Raw genomic sequence first — 25,641 nt, forward strand, 5'->3', positions numbered from 1 at the left:
GGACAACATTAAATGCAACAACATGCGCATTTTAGGGGTCCCAGAAGGAGAAGACAGAGAGAAAGGACCCGAGAAAATATTTGAAGAGATTATAGTCGAAAACTTCCCTAACATGGGAAAGGAAAGAGCCACCCAAGTCCAGGAAGTGCAGAGAGTCCCAGGCAGGATAAACCCAAGGAGAAACAAGCGGAAACACATAGTAATCACATTGGTAAAAATTAAAGACAAAGAAAACTTATTGAAAGCAACAAGGGAAAAACGACAAATAACATACAAGGGAACTCCCGTAAGGTTAACAGCTGATTTCTCAGCAGAAACTCTACAAGCCAGAAGGGAGTGACATGAAACATTTAAAGTGATGAAAGGGAAGAACGTACAACCCAGCTTACTCTACCCAGCAAGGATCTCATTCAGATTCGAGGGAGAAATCCAAAGCTATACAGACAAGCAAGAGCTAAGAGAATTCAGCACCCCCAAACCAGCTCTACAACAAATGCTAAAGAAACTTCTCTAAGTGGGAAACACAAGAGAAGAAAAGGACCTACAAAAACAAATCCATAACAATTAAGAAAATGGTAATAGGGCAATGTTCATTGCAGCTCTATTTACAATTGCCAGGACATGGAAGCAACCTAAGTGTCCATCGACAGATGAATGGATAAAGAAGATGTGGCACATATATATAATGGAATATTACTCAGCCATAAAAGGAAACGAAATTGAGTTATTTGTAGTGAGGTGGATGGACCTAGAGTCTGACATATGGAGTGAAGTAAGAAAGAAAAATACAAATACCATATGCTAACACATACATATGGAATCTAAAAAAAAATTTAAATGGTCACGAAGAACCTAAGGGCAAGATAGGAATAAAGACGCAGACCTACTCGAGAATGGACTTGAGGACACGTGGAGGGGGAAGGGTAAGCTGGGACAAAGTGAGAGGATGGTAGTGTATATATGGACATAAATAAACTACTAAATGTAAAATAGATAGCTAGTGGGAAGCTGTCGCATACCACAGGGAGATCAGCTCGGTGCTCTGTGACCAGCTAGAAGGGTGGGATAGGGAGGGTGGGAGGCAGGGAGATGCAAGAGGGAAGAGATATGGGGATATATGTATATATATAACTGATTTACTTTGTTATAAAGCAGAAACTAACACACCATTGTATAGCAATTATACTCCAATAAAAATGTTAAAAAAAAAATAAAAAGAAAAGAAAATGGTAACAGGAACATACATATCGATAATTACCTTAAACATGAATGGATTAAATGCTCCAACCAAAAGACACAGGCTTCCTGAATGGATACAAAAACAAGACCCACATATATGCTGTCTACAAGAGACCCACTTCAGAACTAGGGACACATACAGACTGAAAGTGAGGGGATGGAAAAAGATATTCCATGCAAATGGAAATCAAAAAAAAGCTGGAGTAGCAATACTCATATCAGATAAAATAGACTTGAAAATAAAAAATGTTACAAGAGACAAGGAAGGACACTACATAATGATTAAGGGATCAATTCAAGAAGAAGATGTAACAATTATAAATATATATGCACCCAACATAGGAGCACCTCAATACATAAGGCAACTGCTAACAGCTCTAAAAGAGGAAATTGACAGTAACACAATAAGAGTGGGGGACTTTAACACCTCACTGACACCAATAGGCAGATCATCCAAAATGAAAATTAATAAGGAAACACAAGCTTTAAATGACACAATAGACCAGACAGATTTAATTGATACTTATAGGACATTCCATCCACAAACAGCAGATTACACTTTCTTCTCAAGTGCGCACAGAATGTTCTCCAGGATAGATCACCTCTTGGGTCACAAATCAAGCCTCAGTAAATTTAAGAAAACTGAAATTATATCAAGCATCCTTTCTGACCACAACGCTATGAGATTAGAAATCAATTACAGGGGAAAAAACGTAAAAAACACAAACACACGGAGGCTAAACAATACATTACTAAATAACCAATCACTGAAGAAATCAAAGAGGAAACCAAAAAATACCTAGACACAAATGACAACAAAAACACAATGATCCAAAACCTATGGGATGCAGCAAAAGCAGTTCTAAGAGGGAAGTTTATAGCAACACAAGCCTACCTCAAGAAACAAGAAAAATCTCAAATAAACAATCTAACCTTACACCTAAAGGAACTAGAGAAAGAAGAACAAACAAAACCCAAAGTTAGCAGAAGGAAAGAAATCATAAAGATCAGAGCAGAAATAAATGAAATAAAAACAAAGAAAACAATAGCACAGATCAATAAAACTAAAATCTGGTTCTTTGAAAAGATAAACAAAACTGAAAAACCGTTAGTCAGACTCATCAAGAGGGAGAGAACTCAAATCAATAAAATTAGAAATGAAAAAGGAGAAGTTACAACAGACACCACAGAAATACAAAGCATCCTAAGAGACTACTACAAGCAACTCTATGCCAATAAAATGGACAACCTGGAAGAAATGGACAAATTCTTAGAAAGGTATAACCTTCCAAGACTGAACCAGGAAGAAAGAGAAATATGAACAGACCAATCACAAGTAATGAAATTGAAACTGCAATTTAAAATCTTCCAACAAACAGAAGTCCAGGACCAGACGGCTTCACAGGTGAATTCTATCAAAACATTTAGAGAGGGCTTCCCTGATGGCGCAGTGGTTGAGAGTCCGCCTGCCAATGCAGGGGACATGGGTTCGTGCCCTGGTCTGGGAGGATCCCACATGCCGTGGAGTGGCTGGGCCCGTGGGCCATGGCCACTGGGCCTGCGTGTCCGGAGCCTGTGCTCCGCAGCGGGAGAGGCCACAAGAGTGAGAGGCCGGCGTACCGCAAAAAAAAAAAAAAAAAAAAAAATTTAGAGAAGAGCTAACACCCATCCTTCTCAAACTCTTCCAAAACATTGCAGAGGAAGGAACACTCCCAAATTCATTCTATGAGGCCACCATCACTCTGATACCAAAACCAGACAAAGATACTACAAAAAAGAAAATTACAGACCAATATCACTGATGAATATAGATGCAAAAATCCTCAACAAAATACTAGCAAAAAGGGGCTTCCCTGGTGGCGCAATGGTTGAGAGTCCGCCTGCCCATGCAGGGGACATGGGTTCATGCCCCGGTCTGGGAGGATCCCACATGCCACGGAGCGGCTGGGCCCGTGAGCTATGGCCGCTGAGCCTGCGTGTCCGGAGCCTGTGCTCCACAACGGGACAGGCCACAACAGTGAGAGGCCCACTTACCACAAAAAAAATAAAAATAAAAAACAAAACAAAAAAATACTAGCAAACAGAATCCAACAACATATTAAAAGGATCATACACCATGATCAAGTGGGATTTATCCCAGGGATGCAAGGATTCTTCATTGTATGCAAATCAATCAATGTGATATACCATATTAACAAATTGAAGAAGAAAACCCATATGATCATCTCAATAGATGCAGAAAAAGCATTTGACAAAATTCAACACCCATTTATGATTAAAAACTCTCCAGAAAGTGGGCACAGAGGGAACCTACCTCAACATAATGAAGGCCATATACAACAAACCCACAGCAAACATCATTCTCAATGGTGAAAAACTGAAACCATTTGCTCTAAGATCAGGAACAACACAAGGATGTCCACTCTCACCACTATTATTCAACATAGTCTGGAAGTCCTAGCCACGGCAACCAAAGAAGAAAAAGAAATAAAAGGAATACAAATTGGAAAAGAAGAAGTAAAACTGTCACTGTTTGCAGATGACATGATACTATACATAGAGAATCCTAAAGATGCCACCAGAAAACTACTAGAGCTAATCAATGAATTTGGTAAAGTTGCAGGATACAAAATTAATGCACAGAAATCTCTTGCATTCCTATACACTAATGATGAAAAATCTGAAAGAGAAATTACGGAAACACTCCGATTTACCATTGCCACAAAAATAATTCAATACCTAGGTATAAACCTACCTAGGGAGACAAAAGACCTGTATGCAGAAAACTATAAGACACTGATGAAAGAAATTAAAGATGATGCAAACAGATGGAGAGATATAACATGTTCTTGGATTGGAAGAATCAATATTGTGAAAATGACTATACTACCCAAAGCAATCTACAGATTCAATGCAATCCCTATCAAATTACCAATGGTATTTTTTACAAAACTAGAACAAAAAGCCTTAAAATTTGTATGGAGACACAAAAGACCCCGAACAGCCAAAGCAGTCTTGAGGGAAAAAAACAGAGCTGGAGGAATCAGACTCCCTGACTTTAGACTATACTACAAAGCTACAGTCATCAAGACAGTATGGTACTGGCACAAAAACAGAAATATAGATCAGTGGAACAGGATAGAAGGCACAGAGCTACACCCACGCACGTATAGTCAATGCTGTATTCTGGTGCACAGGTGCCAGTGTTTCTGTAAGCAGATGCAAGATATGGAGTTGATGGTTCCCAGGGTCTGTGCATTTTCAGTTTTACAAGCTTCTGCAAAGCTGACCTGAAGTGTGGCTGGACCAGTGGAGTCCCATCTCCCCAGGCCTTACCAACATTTGATATCATCATCTTCATCATCATTATTATTATTTTGCCACCTGATCGGTAAAAATTGTATTTCACTGCTTTAATTTACTTTTCCTTGATGACTAGTGAAATTGAGTATCTTTTCTTCGTCCATATAATTATACTCCTGTCAACTGACTGCTCATATCCACTGCCCATTTTTCTACTGCTTCTTTGCAGTAGATTGATATGGAGGAGTTTTTATTGTGATATTTTGGTGACTGCTATGGATGAGATCTGTCTCTAGCCTAGATACTAGTCCTTTGTCTGTTGCCTGTATTGCAAATATTTTCTTTAACACCTCAAAATTCAAAACATTCTCTTCAGAAGTCCCTAGCACCAGAAAGCAGTACACACTCAGAAAAGGTCACCAACAAGACTGCAATTTGGGTCTACAGTACAAGAACTCCAATCTGCTGTTTCCTTCTGGAAAATCCTCAGTGTCCCAGCACGCTAGATGCTGGAAATTGCCATGAAGGATGATGCCCTGGGACAAGCACCACCCCCAGGGATTACTGACAATAATCGTTACCAGGTCCAATTAACTGCTTTACAAAAGCAGGTGCGTTCTCTCTCTAACCAGTGAACCCTGACATGCCGACACTACAATTAGAAGCAAAGCATAAATTAAAAACACGTCCTTTCTGCCATGTGGGATAATGCACACAATGGCAGGCCTAATTGTATTTTTTAAAGCTATATGTAAATTATAAAGACAATGGACAAACCTGAGAGGTGATTATAAGGCCCCCAGTGTGGTGGACCACCCCCCTGCTGTGGGAAACACCAGTTAGGACATATCTCATCCCAATGCCCCTCGAACATTTCTTCTTCCATGATCACCTGAAATTTACTCCCCTAAAGATCTCACCATCCTGAAATGGGAAGTGGCCTAGGGCAATATGCTGCTCAGTGACTTGAATCTCCTCTTCTCATATGTATTCATTAAATCCTTATCGCCAACATGTCCTGGTTCCCAACCCTTGACATGATAACCATGCAGCAGGAAATGGTTGCCTCTCTCCGAAAAGCAAATCTGCCAAAAACAGCTCTCCCCCTGTGCAGTCCAGGTGAACTTTTCAAATCCAGAGTTGGTTTCTGCCACATTGGAAGAATATACATCAATAACTTAAATCCCATCTGCAGACACTCCCAAGGGACCGACCCCTAAGGCCCTCCTTGCTCAAGAGTGGGTGTCACCTACTCTGCCTTTTCCCCATCTTTTGTCTATTAAACTTAAAGAGAATAGAAAAAAGGCAGAGGAAGCAAACAAAGAGAGCACATTATGTCTGACTCACTGTATCAGGCACCTCCAATTGTTGCTGGCACCCTGGCTACTGTCCCAAGTCCCAGGGAAAATATTCTAGAATCTTTTCCTTTGCAGGTAGATCCAAGAAAGTAATGAACAAATGAACGAATGAATGAATGAATACTCAGGGCCTTTGGTATAGAAATACTGCAGATGACAGATGTTCCCACACTACCACCAAACTCACTGCAGAATCATCTTGCCAGAGGTGCTTCTTTCTTCATCTGGGAGCAGAGCCCCCACCCTGGAAAGAGTATCATATGGCTTATAAACAGTGACTTCAGAAAATATACAACAATAGCATCAAATACTGAAGGAGACAATTCTGTAGTCCAATGAGGCAAGAAAATAAAAACAACAGCTACTGACCCAACTGAATTCAACCTGTACTTTTGGTAGTCTGCTTTCCAAATTCCTTACAATTTCCAATCACCCATCCACACCAGATCAAAGAAAGACCTAGAAAATAAATATTCATAAACAAATGCTTTCTGAAAAGCGTAGTATTTAAGCACTGTTCATGGAATCAAAACCAGTTAGTTTCTGATCCAAGGGTTCACCACGCTGTACCGTGTGACTTTGGGTGACTTTTTAACTTCTCTGAATGCCAGTTTTATCACTCATGAAGTGAGGTTATCATAGTACCTACTCTCACCAGATTGGTATGAAGATTAAATATGATAGTCATAGCCCCCCAAATGCTATTTCACCTGACAGTCTAAAGTTTAAGGCGTCCCTTGTGATTCTGAGTCAAGGTCTTGCACCTCCTCTCAAATAACCTGAGACTGGACGTGGACCCAGCTGAGATGTGACCGAGATTCAAGATCAGAACCCAGAGTTGGGGTTGGGGCATATGAGACCTAAAAAGTGGAATACAGCTGGCTCCAAAGCAAGCAGAATTTTGCTGATTTTTAATCTGATAGTTATGCTGTCTTTGAAAGTGAAATGAATAAAGGCCTGGACTCCAGACATCTGTCTCTGCTAAGACATTCTAAGAGCATGGTGGTGCCCCTGGAAATTTAATGAGAGGGCATGCTCCCAGAACCATGTGCCCTACAGTTCAATCATTTTAAATTCAGAAGGTCCCAGAAAAAATGGCATACAGAGCCAAAAGGAAGTATAGAACATAATAAATGGCTGGTATTTAATAATAAAGACAGAATGCTTAAGGCAATTACAGGAGAGATTTCCTTTAAAACCATTAATGCAATTGGAAGAGGAATATAAAATATGTCCTAACACCAGTCTCTTGTTTGTGTTTCTCTTCGGACAGATAAAGACCCTTTTTAAAACAACAATGAAAGCAAAAGTGAACAATTAGCTAACCCAGTGCTCCAAAATTGGCTGATGATTATGAAGGGAAATTGTTCCAGGTCTTTTGCTCTCTCTGCCTACTTAGGGGCCTCCCACCATCTGCCACACACACCCAGGAAGGCACAGGTGTGGCCAGAGAGTCTGAGTTCAACCCCTCCATGGACACAAAACACCCAATCCTGTCTCCCACCAAAGTCCCAAAAAGGCTAGAAATGGCTCAGGCTCTGAGCATGCACAGCCCTCCTGCTGCCCAATTCTGCTAGCAGCATCGCATTTTTTTCTCTTGAGCAAATGATGCTTTTAACCTTCTTCCTAGTGGGGATCTCACCCTTGAGATGATCCTCCATTTTTTTCCATCAGTCATTCACCCCTTCTTCAGATATTTATTGAGTGCCAGCTGTGTGCCTAGCTCTGATCACAAACTGAGAAACAGATGTGGTCCCTGCCCCACAGAACTCACAGCCCTCAAAGGAGGCAGAGACTAAATAAGCTAAAAAAAAAAATAATAATAAAAAAATAAAATAAAAAAAAAAAAAAGAAAAAAAAAAAAAATAAAAAAATAAAATACCCTGAACTGGAATCATGTTCTGTACCAGACAGTGTGCTCAATACTTCATGTAGATCAATAAGCCCGTGGAAACCTGACAGCATTACAGGGAGAGTATCACCATCCTAAATATACAGAAGAAACTGAGACTCCAACAGGCTAGGAAATTTGCCGTGGGTCTCACCACCAGCAAGAAAAAACAAGCCAGGATTCAAATCTGTGTCTTTCTCTCTTCAGAAGATAGCTAACATCTACCTCACCCAGAATATTAATCAGCAAATATAAGCAGACATAATGAATCCTTTTGTATCTCCTTGTAATCAAAACGGCTTTTTGACCAGACAAAAGCTGTTTGTGGCCCATTGTTCTTCTGACCTGGGTTTCAGAAAATATTACTAATAAGCTGTAATTCCTCCTCCAGCTCTCCAATCTTGCTCCTTTTAACCAGAACAACTTCTACATTTCAATCAATCTCACGTAGAATGAGAAGACAAAAGGCTTTAAAACCTAGAAAAAAAATTTTTTTTCATGGTGTTTACATGGTCTCAGCCACCTGAAAACTTTTAGGAAGAAGGATCAATTATGAATACATTCACATGCACGACATAATCACTGCTAAATAAGGCAAAAGCAAAGGTTTAAGTTGGTTCTGAATTTCTTTAACCATACAGAAACTACGGTTTGGCGTCAAGGCATTTACATTCCAGAGTTAAGTTCTTAAAATCACACACACACACACACATACACACACACACACACACACACACACACACACACACACACACAAAAAGTGTCCTTTATATTATTCAAAAGAACCCCCTTAAATCTAAAATGATAAAATAATTTATGGAGGTGGGGGCGGTCTGTGAATGATCCAATCAAGCAATCTTTCCTTGAAATTTCTCTGTTCCAGCTTTAAAGTAGGAAGTTTATATCTATTTGTGGGGAGGAAAGAATAGAGAGATTTTCTTCTCAGAGATGTTTCCCTTAGGACAATGCTATGTCTGTAGATGTTGCTGGATTTCCTCAAAGAATACCCTCACTCTATGGAAAAATAATTGCTATCCTTTCCCTGTAAAAAATCACAACCTCACAGACTTAGGCAGTTCTAGACCAGGCAGGAAAATCAAACCAGTCTCATGCCCTCATTTACCAGAGGTAACATGAAGTCTGAAAGGAAATGTGATTTAACCAAGGTCACATAGCTGATGAGCAAAACTTCAAGGCCCCTAGCTACTAATGCAATACTCCAAGAGAAAAAAATTACTTTTTTCCCCCCTCTATTAATGACTACCAGCATGAGAAAAGCTGCTTTGTTTTGAAGTCTGTTTATTTATTTTGTTGTTGTTGTATTTTGCTATGGACAAGTGAAATGTCAGATCAAGGATTTTCTGTAAGGGGCTGACTTTTATGTCTTTTAAAGGTATTCTAAGGAGATTATAATATTAGATGACAAAGATTTCACATATGACCTCAAGTCACGCCCGTTATTGCTGTCAAATACTCATTCTTAAAGGCTGATTATGTGTCCTCTGAATTCCTACTTGTGATGTAAGAGGCTACTCCTGCCAAAGACATATGGTGTCTGTAGCGCTGATTATGGGAGCTAGGAAGGTGGGTGGGGACCTGCCCAAGAGAGGAAACCTGAGTTGTAAGAGCATATTTCCCTTCTAATTTTTCTCCTTTCCAATTTTAAAGATGTTTTCTCTATAAGAACATAACTGTTTAATAAAATAACTTGATACTCATTTCACATAATATTCATTAAATATAATTAGTTATCTTCATAATTAGTATACTCATATATTTGTAACATATTAAATGGCAGAAAAATCTCATTTAGATTAAGAAAATTAGCCATTTCATGAATTTATTATAACTAACAACAAAAGCCAACTGCTTCAATAAAAGCTGCCATTAATATATGAAAATGTCTTTGAATGTTACAGCAATAATTGAATCACTTCTGGTCACCCCATAAGTATTTATTTTAAGAAAGAATTAGCTTTTTCTAGTTGAAATAAACAGATGACAACTTCATGAATTACCAATGATGCTGGTGATTACCAGTCAGCTGTGGATTTTAGTGACTGTATCACCATTATGAATTTCAATTAATTCTAACAAATATTTGTGGACATATGACTAGATGTCAGGTGCCTGCTCTCATGGAGCTCATGTTTTGCTGGAGGAGACAGAAAATAAACAAACAAATCGTATAGGGGAGCTCAAAGAACAGAAGGAGTAAAGCAGGAACATAGCAGACATGAAGGAAAGGGAAGTAGCTGCTAATCCACCTGCAATCTTGAGAAAGTTGTGTGGCGCTCTGTAAGGTATGTGGGACATCCAGACTTTGTTCTTAGTATAAGCAAATAGTATAAGTAATAAGTAACTTGTATTTTTAAAAAGTCACAGTGGTTACTATGTAGATAGTAGATCCAATTACCAAATGAGGGATGTCTCCCTTCTGTCCATTACTAATAATACCAGTAAAGTGATGCTTAATCATTTTTACTAAATCATTATATCTTATTAAGAGATTTTTTTATTACATAGGTTCATGGGTCAGGATTTACCATCCTAGAAAACTTCTTTTTGATGTATTTGATAGACCTTTTTCTTTTTGATAGACCTATTAAATAACCCACTATAACTTTCGTCTTAAATTTATTTCTTATTAAGATTTTGTCCAGTGCAATTTAAGGTCAGTGTTAAAATTTGTGATTCCATGAGGCAACATAACTGATTGGTCTTTGGAGCCAGACAGTCTCAGGTGTGAATTTTGGCTGGTCCATCCACTGTGGTATAACCTTGGGCCCAACGTGTGGCCTCTAAATCTTAGTTTCTCCTTATGTAAAATGGGGATAATAACAGTATCTCTCTCACGTGACTGTGGGGAGAAGAATTAAATGAGATAATGCCTGGGAAGCATTTAAGCCACTGCCTATACCTAATACATTTTAAATAATGGCACCTATTACTCTTATCATTGTTCCTCTATTCTATTAGTATTAATTAACCAGCAAAGAGAGCTATCCTAAAAATGTCAGTCATGAAATTTTTTTAATTTGAAGAATTAGGATTACTATACCAAATGCACATACTTGGAGTTATTTATATTATAGAGACCTACCCCACAAACTAAACTGAAAGTAGAAAACATGAGAATTAATTCATCTGTGTACATAACAAGTGCTTTATTAACAAACAGGCTTAAATGAGATTACAAAATTTCTGTTGAGATGTCTACTTTCTACATTGCCACCAGATTCAAGCTTTACTTTAAAAATTCAATAGCAGTTGGCAAATTCCTAGACCACAAGACCCTTGATGAAATCAGCAACCTAGAGGCATTCTGGCATTCCTAAGGGCTGCCAAAGAATTTGCTGGAGAAAGACCCCCAGGTAATTTCTGGGATCTGCCAATGACCTCTGCAGTCAGCCATCTTAATGAAAGACACTAAGGTTTCTGGCAATGTACTATGGGACTCTGATATTATGGTTAACAGCACCACTAAGTGTTTATCTAATTATAACTATAGATATGCCGAGAGGGTCTCGATGTCCCAAAATGTCCCCTTTCCAAACTGGCTGATACCTGAAACATCACAATCACACTGTGTATGCGGAAACAATAAAACTGTGCTTTAAAAGTATTTGTTTAATTGAAATGTTTAAAAAAGATTGAATTGGTGGTGTTTTACTATGTTTAACATATATTTAAAACAAACATGTTTTAAACAAATATTTATTTTAAATAAACATTCCCAGTTTTGAGAAAGCCCAATTGAGAAAACCCAAGATAAAAAAGAATCACAAAAGAACCAAGGACTTGATAGGAAAAGAAAGGGCTTTCTAAAGCAACATTTCAGACTTCTCTAAACACTATTACCTACAAATTAAGGTATACATGGTCATGATAGAAAAAAGAATGTTGTAACAAGAACGACTAGGACAAAGGGGAAACACATAGGGGTTTTATGAGATTATTCATTATTGATAAAATTAAAGATAAAAGACCTAGGTTTCTAAACACATAAGTAGCAAAGAAAAAAGTGAGTCACTAATGTGAAAACATTCCACAGACAAATAAATGATAACTTTGGGAGGAGCAAATAATGTCATTTTTCCCCTCTGAACTATTAAGTAAGGTGACTGTTCAAACAAAACCAAATCAACTACCATTGCTATAAAGTTGCACTTTCTGTCTTTAAATTTGTTAATAGTAATATTTTTATCTGGATTTAGAACAAGGGACGGTAGCAATATAATTAAGCTATAGAAATTATAAACTTTTGAGAAACAATGTTTGTGGTCCAAGATTCTATAACAGAAATGCATTTTTCTCTTTCTTTCAGCTAGAAGATGGCCTTGTGGTATTTTTGGAACAAAGAAGTCTATGTTGTACTCACTACTTACATTGTTAGAGTGCAGAAGATTAAACCACTGGAGTCTTCCCTAGTATGTATAGTTGATCATTCTCTTCATCTCTTTAATAACTGTCCTAAATCCAACTTAATTGGATTCAATAAATTTGGTATTTTTAGGACATCTGCTACATGAATGGAATTATACTAAGTTACAATGAGGAAATTTATAAAAATCATTCAAAGACATAACACAATGCCTAACCTACAACAAAAATTACTAGACATGTGAAGAAGCAAAAAAAATGTGGCTTCAAAAGAAAACAGCACTCAGTAGAAACAGAAATGACCTAGATGCTGGAATTAGCAGAGAAGGAATTTAAAACATCTATTGTAGATATGTCTGAGGACTTAAAAGAAATCATGAACATAATTGGTGCACAGATGGGGAATTTCAGCAGGAAATAAAATCAATTTTAAAAGATTTGATAAACAACAAGGTCCTACTGTATAGCACAGGGAACTATATTCATTATCTTGTAATAACCTATAATGGAAAAGAATATGAAAAAGAATATATATATATATGAATTACTTCACTGTACACTAGAAACTAATACAACATTGTAAATCAACTATACTTCGACTAAAAAAAAAGATTTATTGAAAATTCTAGAACTAAGAGTACAATACATGAAATAACATATTCCCTGGATGAGTTTAACAGTAGATTGGAGACCACAGAAAAAAAAGGGCTAGTAAACTTGGATACCAATTAATAGAAAATAGACTGGAAACAAACTAAACAAAGAGCCACGCTGATCTGTGGGATGATATTAAGCAATCAAACACAGATGTGACTTAAGTTCCAGAAGAAAATGTAACAAGAACGGGGCAGGTAAAATTTTGAAGAAATAATTGTTAAAAATTTTCCAAATATGGTGAGAATATACAAGAATCTCAGCAAGCTCCAAGCAGAACTAATATAAAGAAAATCACATCTAGTAACACCCTTAACCTATCACACTGTATAGTATACTGAAAATCAAAGATAAGGAGAAAGAAATCTTGAAAGCATGAGAGAAAAATGACTCAGTGTATCCAGAGGAACAAAGATAAAAATGATGGAGGACATTTCATCAGAAACATTAAAGATCAGAAGAGAATGGGATGATATCTTCAAAGTGGTAAAAGAAATATGAACTGTCAAGTAAAAATTCTGTATCCAGCAAAATTATCCTTCAAAAATGAGGGCAAAATACAGATATTTTTAGCTAACCAAAAGCTGAGGGAAGTTGTTGCTACCAGACCTTCAATGCCAAAAGGGAAAAAAAAAAGCTAAAAGACGTTCTTCAGGCTGAAGAGATATGATAACAGAAGGAAACTCAATGAAATGAAGAGTGCCAGAAACAGTAAATGTGTAGGTAAATATCAATACATACTACCTTATTTCTTATTTAATTTTTTAGAAGACAGCTGTTTAAAGCAAAACTAAAACAAAATAACATCTTACAGTGTTTATAACGCATATAATAGTAAAATATATGATTACATGAAGGAAAGTGGTAGGTAGAAGTACAGTATTCTTGTTTCAGATGGAGTGGGACTTCGCACAGCAAATTAACTCAAGATACACTGTGCACTTAAGTTAAAGATGCCTATTGTAATCCTTAAAGTAACAACTAACGAAACATATCTTAAAAAGGGAGATTAGAACTTTCCTGGAGGATGAGGGTCACATCTCAGTTTACGGAAGTCCCACAACCTAGAACAGGGCCTAGCAGGTGCTGAGTTCTGAATAAATCTAAATTAAGCAACAAATGGACACACATGAATAAAACTAACAGGATAAGAAATGATAAGCATCATTAAAGAGGCAACAATAAAGTATCACTAGGTGAGAAAGACTATTATATGGAAAGTAGATAAAATAATTTTAATTTTGCATTTATGGAAAATACAGGTATTACGGGTTCTCTGTTGTTACACACACACACAGATGCACCGGAAATGCACACACTACTGTTTTTGTTCCCCTGGCTATAACTTATAACTTTGCGGGGAGATTTCTTCTAGCCCTGGAGGAGGTAAATCTACTCACCACTCAGTCAAGACTCATTCTTCAGGGATTTGCACCAAGGTCCCTTGAACTCCCAGACCAGGCAAGGTCTCCTGTCCTGCGCTGTAATTATGCCCTGTGCTTATGTTTCTCTTCTTCCTTCCACCCTCCCTCCCTCTCTCCCTTCTTTTTTATGGCTGCATTGGGTCTTAGTTGCGGCGTGTGGAATTCTCTCTAGTTGTGGCACGTGGGTTTTCTCTTCTTTAGTTGTGGCACGCAGGCTCCAGAGCACGTGAGCTCTGAAGTTTGCAGCACGCAGGCTCTCTAGTTGAGGTGCGTTAGCTTAGTAGTTGCGGCGCACGGGCTTAGTTGCCCCACAGCATGTCGGATCTTAGTTCCCCAATCAGGGATCGAACCTGTGTCCCCTGCATTGGGAGGTGGATCCTTTAACACTGGACCCCCAGGGAAGTCCCTGCTTATGTTTCATGTCACTCATCATGATCAAAATTTTAAAATTATTTCTGTCATCATGTCTTTAAAATCTGTCACTCACATTAGAGCATGAGCTCCATGAGAACAAAGACAGCATCTGTCTAGCTCTTGGCCATATCCAAAACCCAGTACCTGACCCACAGGACATCACTGATAACTATTTGTTGAATGAATCCTGGCACATGAGAGATGAATGAGATCTTAGAAATCATCTAGATATTACAATCTGTCTTTTTATGGATGAGCAATCAGTTCCTTGAGCAAGTAAATGGTCCAGTTGGGACCAGAACTACCAGAACCTCCGTTTTCAGACCTCTAGACAAAAGCTCTCTCTGTAAAAGTTATAACGTTCTAGCCAAATGTATTAAAATGACAGTGTGTGTGCGTGTAACAACGAAGAAATTACTTTGACTTTTAAATGCTCACACTTAAAGATTCCTCAGAAACTATTTACATATCAGTCTTGTGAATAAATGACATATGGCAAGTCCTCACTAAGAAACATCTAATGTAAGATCTTAAAATGCAGAAGACTGTGAACCCTGGCCAAGCTGATAAAAAGAAAAAGGAGGAGAAAAGAAAAAAAAAGGATCCCCTGATAAATTACATCAGAAAAGAGGGGCTTATTTTAATACAAAAAGTGTGAAATTCTCCTTCTCTTTTCATTTCTTTCTCCTACAGATGTGAACCCTACCTTTCTTGTTTAGTGCACAAAAGTCAATGAGCTATCTCTATAAAAAAATCTATTTCCAGTTCTGGGGCCTGGGTCTTCCGTGTTCCACCTCCTCCCTCAGCAAGGAGTTCAACACCTCACTCAGTCCAAGAGAGCAAGGATGGATTGCGGCTTAACAGAAATAAATGAGAAACGCTGTAAGGGCAGTCATCTCCTCCACCCAGCAAGTACTTCTACTAAACCTGACCTTTGCTCTCCTTCACAACATACAGTCTTTCCCCAGGGCACAGCCTCACTAGCCAGCAAGGGGACGCTGTCAGGAAAAGGACAGCTCTACTCTGCTGTTTGCTAGATGCCCTTCCTAAGCCTTCTGAGAAAGGCTTCCTTCTCCCAGTGGCTATCTCCTCCCTGGGTTCTCCTTCAACACAGCCTCCCAATGCAACAGGCAGTGGCAACGAGGTGGAGGAAGATGCTCTAGCAAGTATCACAAGCTGTCCCACCCCGAGATTTCCCATCAGTGGTCTCTACATCACTTCCAATCCAAACCCCTCACCCCAACTCTGAAATCAGGACAGTGTGTGTGCAAGATAGGTGACAGCAGCTCGGCAGTGACCAGGAGGGGATGTTCAGGACACTGCATCCCCCCAGTTCCCTTCCACTCACACTTTGTTATCCCTCTGAATGTCATCAGGCCTTTTCCGCCTACTACTTACAAAGCAACAAAGAAAAATTATTATAGAAAACTTTGTAATCAAAAAGGTTTCCGTAGGATACACAATGCAAAACCACAATTCTTGTTTTTTCCCACTGTGCACTAGCTCTGTGCAATTGGCACTTATTTAAGACAGCTTTCAAAGAAAATATGTTTGCAGTTCAAAGATAAGCAGGTTTTTAGTAAACTGTCAAAAGGACTTTTTTCTTCTTCGCTGCCAGTAGAAAAACCCCAAAAGAAAGAATAAGTAAGAGGAGAAGGCTTCTCTCTGAATTATACTACATGCACAGACCTAGTTTTCTGGAAATTCATCAATAGCTAGGATAATCAGGGCTAGGGGCTGCCCCCACCACCCCACCCTTGCCCCATCCACATAACGAGAATGAAATGCTAAAATGATCATATGTGATAATTAAGACAGTTTTTAAACTCTTTTCTTATAATTATCAATCTCATATGTGCTCTACATTAAAAACCTATGTTAATTCAAAGCATGCAGTTAAAAAAAGGGAAGATGCCATTTTAACAAGGCCTGTGTTTGCATCAATTCTAACCGAAAAGTGCCCTAATGGAAATATCAGGGAACAAAGAACAAAACCAAGAGGCCAGTCTGGAACCCACAGGACACCATACAGGGGGACAAGCCCAAGGGCTAAACCGACACCAGTGTCCACAAGAAAGTCTTCCAGCCAATGAACCCACGCAGCTCTGGTTTGTGTGCAGGACACTGCACTGTGGGTTGTTCACATATGCTACCCTTCAAAGGCTATATTTTGCCTCTTGCCCCAACATAGTTTTTGTTAAGAACTAACAACCTAGTGCCATATTTTAGGACCTACAGAAGGGACTACCAATGTCAAGGCTATAAGCTCAAAAAGAAAAGGCTAAACCTCTGGAGAAACTGTAAGAGGAAATTTAAATGATAAATAAAATCCTGACAATAAGGAGGCATGACTTTCTTTTGGTAATTTTTGATGATTCTACCAACGAAAAACAAATTCTTCACTTTTAAAGCACATGATGATGCAAAGACACGAAGACTCCAATCTAAAGTGAAAGAAGAGGCAGATCCAGCATTTCCTATTTATTTTGGAAATGGGATGGTGGAGTGGGTGCTAAGACTATGTAACTTGAAGCTGTACAGTTTAGGAAATGTCACAAAAACATTTTTTTTTTCTGTAGGAAAACAGACTCCCAGCTCCCTCTGCTCTTCCCAAGCTAATAGCACGGAAACCTCCTCAACATTACTTCATGGTAAGCAGACGGTACTCTGAAATTTTTTTGATAAAAACAATCCACTGGCAGGTGTTGTAGAGAGGTCAATGGAACCCAGGTTAACAATTGATCAGTTCTAATGGACCGTCATAGCAATAAACTCAGAGCCTGTACACAGACCTGCTACCCCAGGGAGAGCAACCGGGCTGACACCCAAGCTGTTAACAGACTTGCGCATAACAGCATCAATGTTTCACAGCTTCAAAACCTTCATCTAAGCAGACATACATTATTTGATGCATATCCATTTTCTCCAAATCATCTCTTTTCCAGGTTTCCACAAAAGTGCACATGGTTTACTCTGCCCCAGAGAACATTCTGTCATGGTCCAGAGAGTGAATGACACTCTGTAATATTGACAGATTATTTCAACATCTACTCTGTGCTCAGACCACAGCTGTAGCCTCTGATATTCGTCTTGTACTTATACAGAACAGATGACAATGGGGGAGGAAAAACTGGGCCCATCTTCTTTGTTCCCAAGAGAACAAAAACTATAAGACTCCAGAGACCCATTCTCTCAGTCTCTACTTTTTTTGAGAGGGATACTCATGCTGCATTCGTGTTTCCACCACCACATTTGACAAGGGAATCAGTGTGCTGCACCAGAATTTTATTGTAAAGGATCAATCATAGGAAGGAAGTCAGAGCACTCTTAGAAAATAACAATTGATTCAGATGGACCAAAAAAAAAAAAGCGCTCTAAAGTTAGTTAAGCTAAACCACAGAACACTTTTTCTCTCCTGAAGGATAAATAATCCTGCAAGTCAATTAATCATTCCCTCCCTCACCCAGTTACTTTTTGTAGACAACTGATCTCAAAATAAAATTGACTATATGAGCCATAAACACCAGATTTTCCAAAAGAGTCCTTTGGAAATCTTTGGTGTATTTTTCCTGGTCATCACATCTGAAGGCACTTTGTGTCATTACTGATGATATTACCTTTGATTACCTGTTTAAGATGGTTTATCCATAATAAAGCTGCTATAATTCCCTTTGTAATTAATAAGCAATTTGTGGGCAGATACTTTGAGACTGTCAATGTCCTGTTCTTCATCAAACTTTCACCTGCTAGTTTTAGCATCTACTGAAGATTCTTGCCTGAATCAATTATTACCATTATTTTATAACTCCATCATTTCTTCTAACATTTAGTAGTTGGCATTCTACTGTTAAGAGTGTTTCCTTCTCTTTTATTTATGTATTTATCTATTTATTTATTATCAGATTGGACTCACAGATTCTTATCAAATTTAAGTTGATTTGAGTTGAATTTCTGTCATTTACAACCAGAATATTCCTGAAAAGGCTTCTGGAACTCCCAAGGAGACATAGTTTCCCTTGGCAATGCATTCAAGAGATCCTTACAATCTTCAGACCTAAAAGGTGCTTCCTGATGCTTTCATCAAATCCCTTCTGGCCCACTCTAAGAAGTCCAAACCCTCTGAAGGGGAGGTACACTTAAGACAAATGTGACCAACAAATGGACCCTGGTGTGGCTATAGGAAGGCAAGGTGCCTCTTGCTATTTTCAGCTGACTCCTCTGCTCTTTCTCTGTAGCTCTGCTCTAAGAGCAGGGCTGGCTGCCCCACTCCTCTCCAGGTGTTACCAACAGTCCCCAGGGCTTCTCCGCCTCCCCCTGGAGCCTCTCATGCTTGGCTACATTCTTGGTTCTATTTGCTTCACACGTTGGGTGTTATGACTGAAAATGACCCCCAATGGTGGGCTTGATATTTTCTGTTTCCCCTCCGGACCCATTTTTCACCCTTTTCCACCCAAAGCCTCAGAAAGTCTGAACCAAATCAACTACACCAACAGTTGGGTTCAGCCAATGGTAAGTACCAGCAAGAGATCAGAAGGCTAGAGACAGTTATCAGTGTATCTTTTCCCCCAGATTCTACACTTATTAGCTCACCATCTCTCTATCAATTACCCTTTCCATACAGCTACTCTCCCTGGGTTCTAGAAACCACCCCCTCCCCTTGCTCCTTCAAGGCCAGGAGTGTGGCTTGCCCGGGGGTACAACACCATTGCTTGTTGGTTTCTCTTACCATACATCTGTAAATATTTTCTTTATTAAACTTTCCTCCATTACCCCATTTGAGTGTGCATTCTTTTACAAGAGGTACAACCATGGGACAGAGACACAGCCAAAGGCTATCTTTGGTATCACCATCTTTTTCTGTGCTTGAAGATTTATCTTTTCCATATAAATGAAAACACAGCAAAATAAACACCACTTCCTAATTGTGACCACATGGCACTAAAAGAGATATGTTCTAGCAAGGCACAGACAAGGAATTAAGATTCACCCGTTTTGCTAGCAGTGAGGAAAAGTCACAAACCCAAAAAAACAATACAGATGAAATTTCCTTCTGGAGGGACCCAAAGGAACGTCCAAGTATTATTCAATTCACTTCTTGCCTCTAACTATGTTTTATATATACATGACAGCATCAAAGTCCTTCTCAACCAGACACAGGTGTGCCATGATTAGATATGAGATCCACAACAAAAGTTTATTAAGCAGATGTTCAAATCCCAGGTCTGTGAATGATTTAATTTTTAAATATAATTAACAGTCAATTCAAGGTTAGATCCATACATAACAACATTGCTTTCAGTCACTTAAAATGCAGCCATGGAAGAGGGATTTGGATATATTCTGCCATCTATCTTATCAATTTACCATTAAAAGCTCTGGTGATTATTGTCAGTTGACTGATTAACTCCCCCAGAATTAGAGAGGAAACCTGGTTACATGCATGTAAGTGTGTGTTATCACCTACTGTAACTTGCATAGTGGAAAATGGTTGAGGATCACTGTCCTATTTTGTCAAAAAACAGGCACATTTATTTCAACCCTGTACCATTCTCTCAAGAGCCTTCTCTCCAAACCTCTGAACCCTGGTGTTCCCAGTATACCTAGTGTTTCTCCTTTGGCAGCAAACACACAAAACAATTGAACTCAAACTATAATCAATTACCTGCAAGTCTGCATCAAATTCATGTTTCAGGTGTGCTTCCTCTGCAGCCTCCACCAGACGCTGGCAAGATAGAAAGCAACACAAAGGATCAGAACTGTAGCCTCGACCCCATTTCAACAACATGAAACGACCGAAGTTTCTCCATTGCCCAAAAATGACAGATCATATCATGGCATGTGAACTGTGACCTGCTGCCTTTGCTTCCATGAAACTGAAAATAACATCAGTGTCAAAATCTAGTTTTTGCTTTCATCATCCAATCATGTTCTGCATCCACTTTAGTAAAAATTCAAAGACACTGGCCCTTGAGGCCAGATATGGACTCCAAAACCTACCTAGAAAAGTGCATTCCTTAAGCATAGAAGGCCCGTAGTCAAGATTTATTGAATTGAATCGAGTCTAACTCTAAGTGGGCTTTCTTCCCCAATGGTTTACAAGTAGTATTTAATTCCCGCAATTTAAGGTCAATTTCTTCTGCACCCAGCTCTGGTACATAATTATCAAATGACAGTTATTTGAATTTAATGGTACCTCAATGCCACTTTGACAATCTGCATCCCAATAAGAAAATCACTAAAATGAAATCAATATGCAACACCTGTAAGTACACAACTCTTGTTATTCTTCTTAGCTAAGTAAATTCAACCAATTCATATTATTATGAAAATAATTTCATAAAATTCCATTTAACATCAATGAGTCAACTATCAAATCATTTATTCTTTAATTTGAACTTTCCAACAATAAGTTATTTCCCACCATGAAAATGTATGCTACAGGATATTGCAGAAAACTTGTTTAGTGAAATAATATTTTACTGAAATTTTATTGAACTAAAAGCAAAACCTTAGATTCAAGTAAAGAATTCAACCATTTCTATTTTTTCCACAGTTATTCTTGTAGCCTATGCTGTCTTTAGCTTGCTTTTTCTTGACATATTATAGAACTGAGTTTAACAGACCCTGTTTCAAAAATGATGACGTTAGTATTAATTTCTAAATGATCACAAATCAACAAATGTTCCATGAATAATTATAATATTAAACTGGACACGGAAATAAAGAGAGTGAAATTTATTTGGGTAAGTTAGGCAGCAGTACGAGCACTAAAGCCCTCTCTTTCCGCCAGCGCTGCCCATAGACTGGAATCTGGGAGAGGTGGCCAATCTGGTTTCCCACATTCTCTTCAGATAGTCAGGAAGCAGCTTCGCCTTCTCTGGTCAATCAAAGAACAGACCCCAGGAGAACAGTACAGGGCCAGAGCCACAAGATCCAGTTCTAATTCTATTGAAGATGCAACTCCCTACCATTGCAAAATTTGGGCAGGCCCTTCCCCTCTCTGATTCTCAGTTTCCTCATCCCAAACACATGAAAAGGCGATCCAAGATCAGTGGTTCTCAAAGTGCAGTCCCCCACCAACAGCATCTGTTTCACCTGAGAGCCTGTTAGAAACTCACATTTTCAAGCCCCATCCCAGTCCTACAGAATCAGAAGCTCTGGGGCTGAGCCAAGCAACCTGTTTTAACAAGCTCTCTGGGTGATTCAGAAGCTGCTGAAGTTTGAGAGCCACTGACTACAAATAGCACTCACTCCAGACCCCCTTGATTTATGAGTACCACCAACCTTCCAAGGTTTCCTAAATCTCATTTATCTCTTTAAAATCTGTATGTGTGTGTGTGTATATATATATATATATATATATATATATATATATATATATATATATATGTATTTCCACTATAAGACATAAAATACTTCATAGAAGAGAGGCATAAAACAAAGGACAGGAAACAGAGAAAAAGCAAAAGGAGAGACACTATCTGTGTAGACTGGACACACTGGCCCCAAACTTTCAATGGGTTGTGGTCTTCTTGGAACGATCCTAGTCAATGAAGCTTGTTACTGTCCTGTGATTACTTGACACAATTTGCATATGTATCAATGTGGACCCTGAAAAATAAATGACTGACAGTGATTTAAGAAATCTGTGTGAGAGCTTATTTTCTTAATCATTTTAACAGATTTAGAATGTATATGCATGTATCATGCATATACATTCTAAATTACATTTACATATTGAGCTTTACGGAGTGTGTGCAACCAATATTATGCATCTCTGAACACTTATGTATCACAAAAACCCATTCATTCTGACTGTAATTACTTAAACTCATAGAAGTTGTTTTCTCATGGTGTCTAAGCACTCTGAGAACCCAGAGAAGAAATGTCGATGAAATGGACAAATGACTGAAAGATAAGAACAAAATAAAATTTCTAAATTATCAAGACAGATAATATTGAAAAAAGTGAAAAACTGGAAATGCAAAAAAAAGAAAAAGAAAGCTGTATAGGACCAACAAATAAGAGAACAAGACAGAAATAATAAGCAAGTTGAAGTTATCGTGAAAGAACATAGCATGAAATTCATTTCATATATAACATTTTATTTACATTTATATGTATGTATATGTATATCACACATACATGCCAATAACAAATTTATGTGTAATATAACATGAAATGTATTTCAACTACAAATATTGCAATACAAGCCACGGGGCACAAGAAGATAACACATTGGGAACAATTCTGTAATATTGTACAAACCACTGACATCATCCAGAACACTGTTCTTTGTGTGGAGCTGTGAGCCCATGAGAATTTTAATCCTGCAGGCCAGTTCTTATGTTCATTTTCTAGTTAAATTTGCTACATGCCTTTTTTTAACTTAATTTATCTCACATATTTGTTTCCATAAAGATATTTTCCCATCATGCTCACTACAGAGGTTTAGGAGATATGATTCATAAAAAGATAGCCAACTGGCAGCCACATATAATACTGCCTCATGTGAAGCACAGAAGTACTTTGGAACAGGACTCTTTGAAAGGACATACCCTTCTTGCCGTGGGGTTATCCCAATCTGCTCTCTTGATGCCAGCAGGAGACAGGCCTACATTTTACGGGAAAATTCAGGGGGAACCCCCTACATACACACCAAGAACAGGCTCAGCTGCTATGCACAATTATGACAAACAAAACATCAAGAACTAGGTACCTTTTGGAAAGAACAAAGCATAGTCGATCTTCTTGAAACACTCTTATAAAGATAAATGAATTAAAAGAAATGTTATTTAATAAGGAAATCATGTGCCATAAATTTACCTAAAACAGAGTAGTCCTGGGGACAGAGTTCCTATTGTTAATAAAATAAAAATAAATTGAATCATCATTAACAAAATCAAAACCACTCAACTTCCAGCTCTGATGCTTACCAGTAGAAAATAACAGCCCAGAATGTCTCTTTCTGAGCAAATATCCTTATCATCTAAGTCAAATTAAGTATGTTTTTAAAATAAGACTTGATCATTATCTGCAGGCGTGAAAAATCAATTTAAATGTGCTAATATTTTAGTTATTATATAAGGAACTGCCACTGAGCCTGAGGAGACCTGTTACTCTATTATACCCATTAGAGAGGCAGTGTTCTTTTAATAATAGTAAGTTAATTTTCTCTTGTATGAATTCCCCTTTTGGATCTGCAGATTGGATTACAGAACTGTGTATGTGGCTTTTAATTAAGACTGAACACTGGAAGTAAAAACGGCTTTGAAGACTAATATTCAAAACTGAGCTTTGGGGTCAGGGAAAGCAGCAGTTTTGTCCACAGATATTCCTTCCCCCTTAATGACCAAACATTTCCTCACTCAGTAAAAATGATAACAATATAGCGGAATATACATCCTGGCCTTGGAACAAAGCACCTACAAGCTAAAAAGTTGTAATTCATCAATTGATACACATTACATTGACTTTTAAGATTTCTAAATAACTCTTCCTTTTTAGTGGAATAAATACAAACAAAAGCTATCTTTATTTATAAGAAATGCTAGAAGCCATGGACCATGGATAGTATTTTATAGCTGTGGGTAATAGTGGGAATATTAAAACATTTCATTTAAAATCACATCTTAGGGCTTCCCTGGTGGCACAGTGGTTGAGAGACCGCCTGCCGATGCAGGGGACATGGGTTCGTGCCCCAGTCCAGGAAGGTCCCACATGCCGCGGAGCGGCTAGGCCCATAAGCCATGGCCGCTGAGCCTGCGCGTCTGGAGCCTGTGCTCCGCAACGGGAGAGGCCACAACAGTGAGAGGCCCGCGTACCGCAAAAAAAAAAAAAAAAAAAAAAAAAATCACATCTTATTTCTTGTTACAATGACCCCACGTACATCCATGCAACAATACAGAAGGCACAGTCTCCCATCTCCTCCCCTGAAACACTTAAATCTCTGTCATGTTCCAGAAGGGGGAAAATAGGACACCAAGTCAAAGTAAAAATTGGACCAGAATAAGAAAATGATTTTTTGTTCTACATGTATTTCATTTTTTGGTTCCTGATCATTTTGGCTTAACAGGAGAAAAGAGAGAAAGAAATGTGTGATGAAAAGTAGGAAGCGCAATGGAAAGTATGGTTCCACAACCAGAGTAACTTATTACTGGACTCCTACTGATTCTATCAGATGAACAAATTGTGTACAAGTGAAAAAAATTTTAATAAAAATCCCTAAAATTGGAGCAGGGGCAACTATGGCCAAAAATCCTTAAAACAGAAATATAGGGGCTTCCATGGTAGCACAGTGGTTAAGAATCCACCTGCCAATGCAAGGGACACGGGTTCGAGCCCTGGCCCAGGAAGATCCCACATGCCGCGGAACAACTAAGCCCGTGTGCCACAACTACTGAGCCTGAGCTCTAGAGCCCACAAGCCACAACTACTGAGCCCACGTGCCACAACTACTGAAGCCTGCATGCCTAAAGCCCATGCTCTGCAACAAGAGAAGCCACGACAATGAGAAGCCCACACACTGCAACGAAGAGAAGCCCCGGCTCACTGCAACTAGAGAAAGCCCACGCACAGCAACGGAGACCCAACACAGCCAAAAATAAAAAATAAAATAAAATAAATAAAAAATTAAAAAATATATATATAAACCATATGCAAAGCAAAGAAAAAAGTTATTTTTATTTCTCATGTTAAAGCTAAAAAGCTTTTGCTTGTAAATTCTGTGATCATGGGATGCTGGAATTTAACAAAGATTTCAAAGCACTTAATATGTTCAGTGATTTTCATTTTATGTTTTGCAGGAACACATTTAATACTCATACCAGGCTTTTATTGCCATTTTTTACTCAAAAGAGTACTCTTTCTCAAATAATGCTTAAATTCAACTGAAGGGATTCTAAGGAAAATGTGTAATCATTAACATGGATTTGGGCTGCATCAATGATTAAATTACAGCTAGTTATCAAATTGT

General features: G+C 38.4%; 1 protein-coding gene across 1 annotated transcript in view; it reads right to left on the minus strand.

Annotated features, from left to right (window-relative positions):
- Positions 1–25,641, minus strand: part of CACNA2D3 (calcium voltage-gated channel auxiliary subunit alpha2delta 3) — a 787,108-nt gene that overhangs the window by 544,804 nt on the left and 216,663 nt on the right. The window contains exon 4 of the mRNA XM_065884772.1: positions 20,329–20,388. Coding sequence (XP_065740844.1) covers positions 20,329–20,388 — 60 coding nt within the window. The remainder of the gene's footprint in view (positions 1–20,328; positions 20,389–25,641) is intronic.

The sequence above is a fragment of the Phocoena phocoena genome, chromosome 10 (genome assembly GCF_963924675.1).
Source record: "Phocoena phocoena chromosome 10, mPhoPho1.1, whole genome shotgun sequence".
NCBI classification, from domain to species: Eukaryota; Metazoa; Chordata; class Mammalia; order Artiodactyla; family Phocoenidae; genus Phocoena; species Phocoena phocoena.